At 40.7% G+C, this 10,359-nt stretch overlaps 2 protein-coding genes across 2 annotated transcripts in view; both read left to right on the forward strand.

Annotated features, from left to right (window-relative positions):
• The window catches only part of Brk1 (BRICK1 subunit of SCAR/WAVE actin nucleating complex), a 6,590-nt gene extending 2,466 nt beyond the window's left edge, over window positions 1-4,124 (forward strand). The window contains exons 2-3 of the mRNA XM_015495016.2: window positions 3,177-3,259; window positions 3,499-4,124. Coding sequence (XP_015350502.1) covers window positions 3,177-3,259; window positions 3,499-3,525 — 110 coding nt within the window. The 3' untranslated portion in view covers window positions 3,526-4,124. The remainder of the gene's footprint in view (window positions 1-3,176; window positions 3,260-3,498) is intronic.
• Window positions 4,125-5,557: 1,433 nt separating this feature from the next.
• Window positions 5,558-10,359, forward strand: part of Vhl (von Hippel-Lindau tumor suppressor) — a 13,368-nt gene continuing 8,566 nt past the window's right edge. Inside the window, exon 1 of the mRNA XM_015495088.2 lies at window positions 5,558-5,585. Within this exon, the coding sequence (XP_015350574.1) occupies window positions 5,558-5,585 (28 nt within the window). The remainder of the gene's footprint in view (window positions 5,586-10,359) is intronic.

The raw sequence follows: 10,359 nt of genomic DNA on the forward strand, positions 1-10,359 counted from the left end.
AAAACAAGACTGAAAAGAATAGGGCTATAGTGGCACACACCTGTAATCCTAGTCACTCAGGAGACTGAAGCAGGAGGATAATTAGTTTGAAGGCAGCCTCCACAACTTAGCAAGGCCCTGTCTCAAAAGGGCTGGGGGTGTAGCTCTGTGGTAGAGCACCACTAGGTTCAATCCCCAGTACCTCTCCACAAAAAAGGCCGGGTGGTTGGGATATAACTCAATGGTAGAGCACTTGCTTAGCATGGGAAAGGCCCTGGTTTCCTTCCCCAACACTGTAAAAGAATTTTTTAAAAAAATAAAAAGAAAAGTGAAGAATATTCAGAAAAGCCAATTCTGAAGAGACAAAGATTAGTGGGTTCCAGAGGACGAGGGGAGGTACAGTGAGGACTGACTGAAAGTACTAATAGGAACAGGTTTCTTTTAGGGATGATGAAAGTATTCTAAAATTAGATTCTGGTAATGATTGTATAACTTTGCAAATAATACTAAAAACCATTGAATTAGATACTTTATGCAGGTGAACTTTTTGGTATGTAAATTACCAAAAAATAAGAGAGCAGGCTGGGGATATAGCCTCAGTTGGTAGAGTTGCCTCACATGTTCAAGACCTTGGGTTCAATCCCTGCAATCACACACACACAAAAATAAAGAGTAGGAGTGAAAATAGGCAAGAGTGAGAAAGAAAAGCATAAAAACAAAGTAGAAAGTGGAAGACTTGGGCTGTAACCAAATTTTAAGAGGTGTGGGGAATAAATTATAGCTCCCTAGGCTCTGTAATTTTTAATGGCTTTTTTTTTTTTTTTTTTTTTGATGCCAGGGATTGAACCTCATGCTTGCTCTAGGCAGGGGCATTCTACCGCAGAGCTACATCCCCAGCCCCTAATGATTGTTTTAATAGTTCTTTATAGTTTGTTATACTTTACAGACCTTTCCTTTAATGCTGGGCATGTTTTTGTTTTTTCACCATCATAAGTAATAATGATGAACATTCTTGTTAAATCTTCATGTAAAGGGGAAGTAACAACCAAAGACCAAGTACACTAATAACTTAGAGACTAGAAGTTCATCCACAATTGTTCAGATAGATTCAGAAAAGGTTGATTATGTTCTAGTAAGACCTCCCAAATGGAATTTGAACTGGGTCTTGATGGAAGATGCATAGGCAGGCAGGATGAGTAAGATTTGGACAGGATGAAATGAAACTTGAGGCAGGATCAGAGTGTAGGCAGATTTGTCAAAATCTGCTGAAGCACTTTGCAAAACAGCCAGGGAAGAGATGAAAAGGAAAGTTGTTAGGGTGTTGAATCATTGTGTGGGAGACTCTCAGGGAGTGTATGTTTTAGATATAAAAAGTAAAGATTATTGAGAGATATGACTGAGCGACGGTGTTGGAGGAGGTAGTGAGAAATAATCACCATGCTTTGATGCCTTTCTCTTTTTTATGTTGAGGGTAGTTGGAAAAAGAGAGGTCAAGCAGTTTCGGTGAGAGGAGTTTGCAGAGGAAAAGTTATTTTGGGGGAAATCTAGGTTGCATTTTGGGTGAGGTGAAAGGAGACTAGAAAAGGTAGAGGAAAAGAAGGGATTTGGGCTGTTTTTCACAGATGGAGTGTGGGTTCCAGAGGGTTCTTGATGTTCTCTGAGTTTTCTCTAGTCCTAAAAGGTCTAGGCAGATAAAGATGAAAGATTAAGTATACTTCTAGGGTTGTGGTAATGGTGAGGCTTCCAAGAGCTCAAAAACTTTTGATACCTTATTTCTTCTCCTTAATATCTGCTGTTTTTTTGGCCTCAGCTTTTCTCTCTTGACATTACAGACATTACATCCCTGACTTTTGATGGTCCAACATTAGACTTTTTCAATTTCACCATGGTTTGAAAGTAATATACATGCAGTAAAAACAATACTTCATTTTCCCCCATGCTGAGGATCCAACTCAGGACTTTTCATATGCTAGGCAAGTGCTCAACCAAGATAAGGGCTGGGATATAGCTCAGTGGTAGAATGGTTGCCTAGCATGCACAAGGCCTTGGTTTCAGTTTCCAGTACCACAAAAACAAAAGCTGGACATGGTGGTACACACCTGTAATCCCAGTGACTGAAGAGGCTGAGGTAGGACAAGTTTAAGGCCATCCTGGGCAGCTTAGTGAGGCTCTAAGCAAGTTAGTTAGACCCTGTCTCAAAATAAAAAATTAAAAAGGGCTGGGGATGTAGCTCAATGGTAAAGCACCCCTGGGTTCAACCCCTAACACCAAAACAATACTGAGCCACGCCCCTAGCTTGTCAACTTCCTGTGGGTTTATTGGACATAACCCCATCTTAAGTTTGGGCATGTCTATTTTCTTTGCTTTGTCACTTCTCCTTTTTTCCCCTACATTTTTTATTGGTACATTATAGTTGTACATTTTGAAAGGATTTTTTAAATTAAGTGTTTGCACATGCACACAATATGTCTCTTCTCTTGAAACTTAGTGGCCTTTTGTACATCCTTAGTGTGTTAGTTTTCTATTGCTGCCATAATAAATTTTCACAGATTTAGGAGCCTAAACTAAATAAATGTATTTTACTGTTGTGTAGGTCAGAAATCCAACACTGATCACTAGGCTGAAATCAAGGTGTCAGCAGGCCTTCCTTCTGGAGATTCTGAGAGAGGGTCTACATCTTTGCTTGTTAGATTGTTGGCAGAGTTCACTTTCTTGTGGTGGTGGGATGAGATTTGTTTCCTTGTTGGCTGTCAGCTGAAGCTATTTCCTGTTTCCAAAGATCACTTACATCCCTTGGCTCATTGCCTCCTCGCCTTTTCAAAACCAGCTATGACAGGTTGTATGTGTCTTCTTCATGCTTTAAATCTCATCTCTTTCTTCCATCTCATTTCGACCTTCTACCATTGTCATCTATATTTATGGACTTGTATGATACATATTTACAGGTTCCAGGAATTAGGGCATGGACGGGTTTTAGGGGCCACTCTTCTGTGCCTTCTATCCTTAGTAGGTTGTTCAGTAGCATCTGAACAACTGTGCTTCTAAGATCCTTCTCACCTTGTCCACTAAGGTCCCATTATATATTATTCCTCTTCTTTAGCACAGGGTGTATGTGTTTCTGTGTACTGTGTGTGGGTGCATGTGCTTACATGTGTTTGGAGTGACATTAATCCTGAACATCAGTCTCCTTTTACCAGATATGTCTTGTCGTTCAAGACTCGCAACACTAAATGAGAAATTGACAGCCCTTGAACGGAGAATAGAGTACATTGAAGCACGGGTGAGTATGATGGGCAGGGGCTATCCCAGAGAGAATGCATGTTTCCATTTACTATTGAGAAAACTGAAAGCAGAAACAGGTGTAGAGGAATTAAGTACCTTGCCTGGATTTAGGTATCTCTGACTTTTAATCTTTGATCTGAATGATATGAAAAAAGTGTTTTTTTTTGTTTTTGTTTTTTTTTCAAAGGCTCCCTTAGTCCCTTTGAATTTATCTGAATGTCAATTTTCCTTTGACAGGTGACAAAAGGTGAGACGCTCACCTAGAACTATGCTGTTCTGCTGCTGGGAAGTTGCTTTACAGAACACAGGCCACGTGGGAAAGGCCCCAGCAGCCTTCAGCTCCTTGTCTCCTTAAAGAACAACAGGGCTTTTTCTTGTTTTTCTTTTTTCAAAAGTGTGGCCTTTGGGCTCTGCCATGTACCTCTGGGAGTGTGATGTGGCATGGGGGAGAAGTCCAGGGGAATTGTTGGAAACAACATTAGGCATTTTACCTTTTCAGTAACATTTTATGGACCTACTTATCAATGTATTTGAGGTGTTCAAAGCCAACAGTCTGAGATTCTTTGTTAAGGTCCTTTCACTTCTGTTTCTCTCTCAGACTTTTTTCTTTGCCTCTGCACTGATTCTGTGGACAGTCTTTGTCTCATTCCCACCTTGGATAGGAGGTGGGGGGCAGTCCTGCTTGAGATACTTGTGCACTGGCAGTGGCTGCCAGAGAATGTTATTGCAAACCCACTGATTTCCCTTTTTGGGGAGGTCAAGGCCAGGCCCCCACCTGGCTTAAAGGGACATTTCAGAGTTTTCTTTCTGTCACTTGGGGTGTCTATGCCTCTCATATTTCCTTAATAAACTCTTCAACTTCATCTGGCTGCTTTGATTGTGGTGGGGAGAGAAACTATAGATGGTTTTATCTAGGTCACAGAAGCGTTATATATAGGATTATTATTCTAACTTACAACTTTCAGATGTAGCTGTTTGATTCAAAGTCTAGGTAGCTTACCAGCCTGAATCCTGGTGTTTGTACTTCAGCTAACTAATTCATCCTGGAAATCGTTTGGTCATTCAGCAGGAGACCAAGTATTACTATGCAGGCACGTTATTCACCAATAAAAGAAAGCACTGAATCAGACATAATGGTTATACTCTGTTGAAATACCAGCATCCACAAAATTTAACCACAATCCAGGGCAGATTATCAGTTTTACAAGATTCAAGCTAAATATCTACTTCCTTTGAAAAGCAAACCCTGGAGTTCAGACAGAAGAGTCTATAATGGTTCATCCTGGTATGCAGAGCTTTCTATAAACTTGGGCCAACCTGCTTCTGAAGGCTTTTGTCCAAAATCAAATCTCCACTTTTGGGGCTGGGGATGTGGCTCAAGCGGTAGCGCGCTCACCTGGCATGCATGCGGCCCGGGTTCGATCCTCAGCACCACATAATAAACAAAAATGTTGGAAAAAAAAAAAAAATCATCTCCACTTTCATCACATGGAATTCATCGTGTTCTGCACACACTAATTTTCCTCTACACAAGTCATATTTGCCATTCAAAGTCTAACTCAAATCAAACTTCCCCCAGAAAGTACCCACAGACTTTTCCATTCAGTATTTGCCCTGTCCTTTTTCTTGGTTCCTCCTGTCACATTGTGCTAACACTGCCCTTCAGCTCTGGATTTGATCTTGTTGTATATGCATTCCATTCCCTTTTTCCTATACTGCCCAGCTGGATGCCTTGAGGAAGGTGTGTAGTCAGTAAATACTAATTAAACTGACTTGCAGAATTCAAGCTGTGTTGCACTGAGTTCTTTCTGTGTGTGTGTGTGTGTGTGTGTGTGTGTTGCTGGGGATTGAACTCAGGGCCTTGTGCATGTGAGGCAAGCATTCTACCAACTGAGTCAAAACCCCAGCCCCTGCACTCAGGTCTTTTTTAGAACCCCTGGAAGACCATTTTTAGTAGTACAGATGGAGCATCCATGAAATTCTCCAAAATCCAGTACTTTCTGAGCACCAACAACATGATACCACATGTGGAAATTTCTGTATCTGACCTCATGTGGGCTGCTGTCAAAACAAGCAACCTACACATATAAGATTAACTTCAAGCTATTCTATGTGTATAAGATGTATATGAAACACTAAGAGATTTAATATTTAGACCTGGGTTCCATCACCAGATTATCTTATGTATGTACAAATATTTCAAAATCCCCAAAAATCTGAAAGCTGAAAGACTTATGATCCTTGCATTTTATATAAGGCATTAACCTGTACTTGTATTTAAAAATAGAATCTTATAATGGAGACAGCTGACATCCTTTACCGTGGTAAGTGCTCTTTTCAACATTATTGAGCTCAGGTAGTATATTTTTAGAGTCACTTGAGTTTGTTATTCATAATATTTTACCTGTCCTTTTTCTTGGTTCTTTTCCAGGATGAAAAAGCACATTTAAAGGCCAAACGTTAGGTTATCTTGTGCTCTCGACATTGGCTTCTGCTATGTGTAAGGACCATAACATGAGAATGCTAATAGGGGAAAAGTAAGGGTAACCCATATATGCAGAAAGGCCCTTTTCATGGGATATATGTGAAAATGCTCACGTTTTATCACCTTATCGATGCCCATCTGTTAATTTATTGGTATTACAATACTGAGTTTCTAGGTATGGTGGTGTATGCCTGTTATCCTAGCAACTCAGGAGGCTGAGGCAGGAGGATTACAAGTTTTAGGCCAGCCCCAGCAATTTAGCAAGGATCTAAGCAACTTGCTAAGACCTGGTCTCAAAAAATAAAAAGGGCTGGGGATGTAGCTCAATGGTAAAGCACCCTCGGTTCAGTCCCTAGTACCACAAAATGAAATGAAAGAAAAATATAAAAAGGGCTGGAGATATAGCTCAGTGACAGAGTGGCCCTGGGCTCAATCCCTAATACCTTGGGTGGGGGTAGGGGGCGATGTAATGAATGTTAAAGAGTTAGTGCCCTAAGTACAATATAGGCTGGAAAAATAGCAATTGGTATGTACCATTTGTTTTGGAGAAACTGGTGAACCTGGCCTCCTCTAGTGACAGCAGTTCCTACATCCTGCATGGTGCTTTAATTTGTCCTGTATAATCATCCCCTGTTCATACCAGGCCCTGGCCTTCCAGGAGATGTGTGTGTATACACAACCACCCTCTAAGTTATTGTTACAACATGTTAAGTGCTTTATGCATTTTCTTTAATTTCATCCTCAAACAACATTCAAGTTGTTTTGTAACATATAGGCATATAGGCATTCTTATCTCTAGGTGATGGTTAGGAACAGGTTCAGAGAGGCTGCAACTTGCTCATGTCTTAAAAAGTAAAGAGGTGCTGGATTTGGGCCCAGATCTACCTCACTTACAAACTTCTTTAATCAGCTAGGCATGATGACACATGCCTGTAATCCAGCAGTTGGGGAGGCTGAGGCAGGAAGATTTTGAGTTCAAAGCTAGCCTCAGCAATTTAGCGAGGCCCTAAGCAACTCAGTGAGACCTTGTCTCTAAATAAAATATTAAAAAGGGCTGGAGATGTGACTCAATGGTTAAGTGTTCTGAGTTCAATCCCTGTTACCCCCAAAATAAATAAATAAACTGCTCTAGCCAGATCTGAAACTGATTTTCTTATTCCTAGTCCAGTGCCTTTTCACTACTCTCAGATATTTTAAGCAATCACACACCCATGCAAGTCTTATATACCTCCACACCATCATTCTTTTTCTTCATCTTTGGGGATGGAACCCAGGGCCTTAGCATGCTCAGCTTGTGCTCAGCCCCTGAGCCACATCTGCCTATGCTCGTTCATTTTGTGAAGATGGTTTCATGAATTTCCCTTGCAGAATCTGGACTACTACTACTGGTGTGGCTTCACTTCTGCCAGCTTTCCTTATATTTTATTTATATATATATATATATATATATATTTTTTTTTTTTTTGTAGATGGAAACAACACCTTTATTTTTTATTTATTTATTTTTGTGTGATGCTGAGGATTGAACCCAGTGCCTCACGTGCTAGGTGAGCTCTCTACCGCTGAGCCACAACCCCAGCCCTCTGCCAGCTGTCTTTTTCCAGAGGCTTCTCACATGCCAGGAAAGTGCTTTATCTCTGAGCTACATACTCATCTCACTATGTGGTGTTTTCTAAAGTCTTGCCTAAGGAATTTAATCCATTCCAGCACTTCCTGTAGCTATCTCTGAGTTACAGATGCTTCTGGAGCACAAAGAAACAGCTCTATTTGGTTGGGCTCCAGTAACTGGGATTTTACTTGCAAGTCGCATCTTTGTTCCCAGCTTGTTGCAGTTCATAAATAGTGTTATGCTAAACCACCATTTATTTTTGTCTCCAGTGCGTCACTAATCAATGTATGCAGGCATGGTTCTAGAATACTAACATTTCACTTTCCCTGGGGACGATAAAATTGTTTTTACATTTTAATCTAGGTTTGCTGAATGTTTTTTTTTTCTCTTTTTAAACATTACATTTAATTCTTATAGCAAAGCTAAGATGTTGACAAGATGGTTAAACTAAGGAGACTTGAGTTTCAGAAGTTAAAGTGTTTCCAGAGATACTGAATTTTATTGTTTTCAGTTGCTTCATCATAATGGAAAATTGGATTTAGTCCCTTTTCTTCTTCCTAGGTTAGACAATACAGAGAAGAGACTCACATTGTGCCTCCCTTCCTTTTGTTACAAAACCTTACTGGTCTCTGAAGAAAGATTATGCTGAAAAACTTTCCTGTTTTCTCCTGTGAGAAATGAGCTAAATTTTAAAAATCAGCCATCCAGATGATGTACATGTACAGCACATGCCTGTAATGCCAGCAATTCAGGAGGCTGAAGCAGGAGGATTACAAGTTCAAGGCCAACTTCAACAATTTACTGAGGTCCTAAGCAACTTTAGCAAGACTCTATCTCGAAATAAAAAATAGAAAGGGCTGGGGCTATAGCTCAGTGGTAAGCACCTCTAGGTTCAATCCCTAGTACTAAACAGTTGGACAACTGGGCTTGGTGGCCCATGCCTGTAATCTTAGCAATCAGGTGGCTGAGATAGGAGGATTGCAAGTCTGAATTCAGTCTCAGCAATTTAGTGAGACCTTCAGCAACTTAGCAAGATCCTGTCTCAAAAAATAAAAGACTGGGGATATAGCTTAGTAGTAAAGCACCTCTGAGATCAATCCCTAATACCACAAAACAAAACAAAAACAGCTTGAGGACAGGAGGTGGAGGTTTAGCTCAGTGGTATGCTTAGCATCCATGAGCTCTGAGTTCAATACCAACACCACAAAAAGTAAAGAAAAAGAAAACCTTGAACTGGATTTTAGAAAGCAGGAAAAAGGGGAACTGATCATTTGGCATTAGACAAGTATCTACTTCTCAGCTCTCCTTCTGTTACTCAAGCCTTGAACTACCTCTTGCATCAAGTTAAAGAAGTACACATAGGAGCCAGGTACCATGGCCTGTCATCTCAGTGATTTGGGAGGCTGAGGCAGGAGGATCACAAGTTCAAGGCCAGCCTCAGTATCTTAGTGAGACCCTGTTTCAAAAAAGAAAAAGGACTAGGGATGTAGCTCAGTGGTAGAGTGCTACTGGGTTCAATCCCTAGTAACCCTCTCCCAAAAAAATATACACACATAATTTTTATACTATGTATGGTATACTGTAAGCCATACTAAATGGGGTAGAAAGCCCTTTTATCTCTAGGCTCCTTCCACACATTTGTATTCAGTTTCAAACAGATGCCTGCAAAAAAAGTTTGCCCTCACTCTTCTGGAGAATGATAGATGAAACTTGTTCTGGTAGTTTGTAGACAGTTGCTGCCATTAATAACTACCAAAATGTGATTGGGCTACGGGTAGAGTTCAATGGTAGAACACCTGCTCGAGGATTTGGGTTCCATCCCCAATACCACATAAGAAACAAAAAGAAAAGCTACTGTTGTAGTCAACTTTTCCATCACTGTGCCCAAAAGACCTGATAAAAACAATTTTAGAGTAGGAAAAGTTTATTTGGTGATCAGTTTCAGCAGTTCACAGATGGCTTACTCTAACCCGGGGTAAGGCAGGAGTTCATGGGGGAAGAGTGTGACAGACGAAAGTGGCTCAGGACACAGCCACCAAGAGCTACAGAGAGGGCTCTCCTCACCAAGGCAAAATATAAACCCCCAAAGCACACCCACAGTGACCCACCTCCTCCAGCCATATCCCACTTGCCTACAGTTACCACCCAGTTAATCCATATAAGGGGATTAATGCACTGATTAGGTTAAGACTCTCATCCAATCATTTCATTTTGAACTTTCTTGTATGAGCTTTTGGGGGTCGCCTAGTATCTAAACCATAACACCTACCTGTAGACTAAGTTGTCAAAGTTTAGTATTAGCTACAATTAAAACTCAGAACATTAGGACAGGTAAGATTATCTTCGAGATAATCTTTGTTTCTATAAAAAAAGAAGCAAACCCAGATACGCCAAGTAATTATACCCACTATAATGGCAAAGCCAAAGCTAGAACCCAGTCCTTATTCCCAAGGTCAGTGCTGAGTCACTCATGTCACAAGGGAGTTTCATTTTCTGTACCATGCTGGTCATCTATCAACCTCTTTCTGGATCTCACTGACAACTCAGAGCAAAAGGGCAGTTGCCCGTGGCATTTAGTCAGGTGGTGTCCATTGGCATAGACATTTGCATTTGAGGGTGTCTAGGACAAGTTTATCTTTGGTTCCTTTGGGCTTTGAGACTAAGAGGGAGGTTGGTATTGTGTCTCAGTCTGCATCTCCCAACCATAATCTGTGAAGCATTTTTCAGACTCACAGAAAAGCTGTAAGAATAGTACAAAGAATATATGGATTCATCACAAAACAGTTTTGAATTGAGATTATCCTCAACCTGAACTCATTCAATGTGACAAACTCAGTGTTTCTTTTCAGAGTGAATACAGGGTGGGCATGGTGGTGTACACCTGTAATCCCAGTGATTTAGGAGGCTGAGGCAGGAGGACTGCAAATTTGAAGCCAGTCTTAGCAGTTTAGCTAGGCCTTAAGCAACTTGGCAAGACCCTGTCTCAAGAAAAAAAAAAAAAAAA

Source organism: Marmota marmota, unplaced genomic scaffold (assembly GCF_001458135.2).
Source record: "Marmota marmota marmota unplaced genomic scaffold, marMar, whole genome shotgun sequence".
In the NCBI taxonomy this organism is placed as follows: domain Eukaryota; kingdom Metazoa; phylum Chordata; class Mammalia; order Rodentia; family Sciuridae; genus Marmota; species Marmota marmota.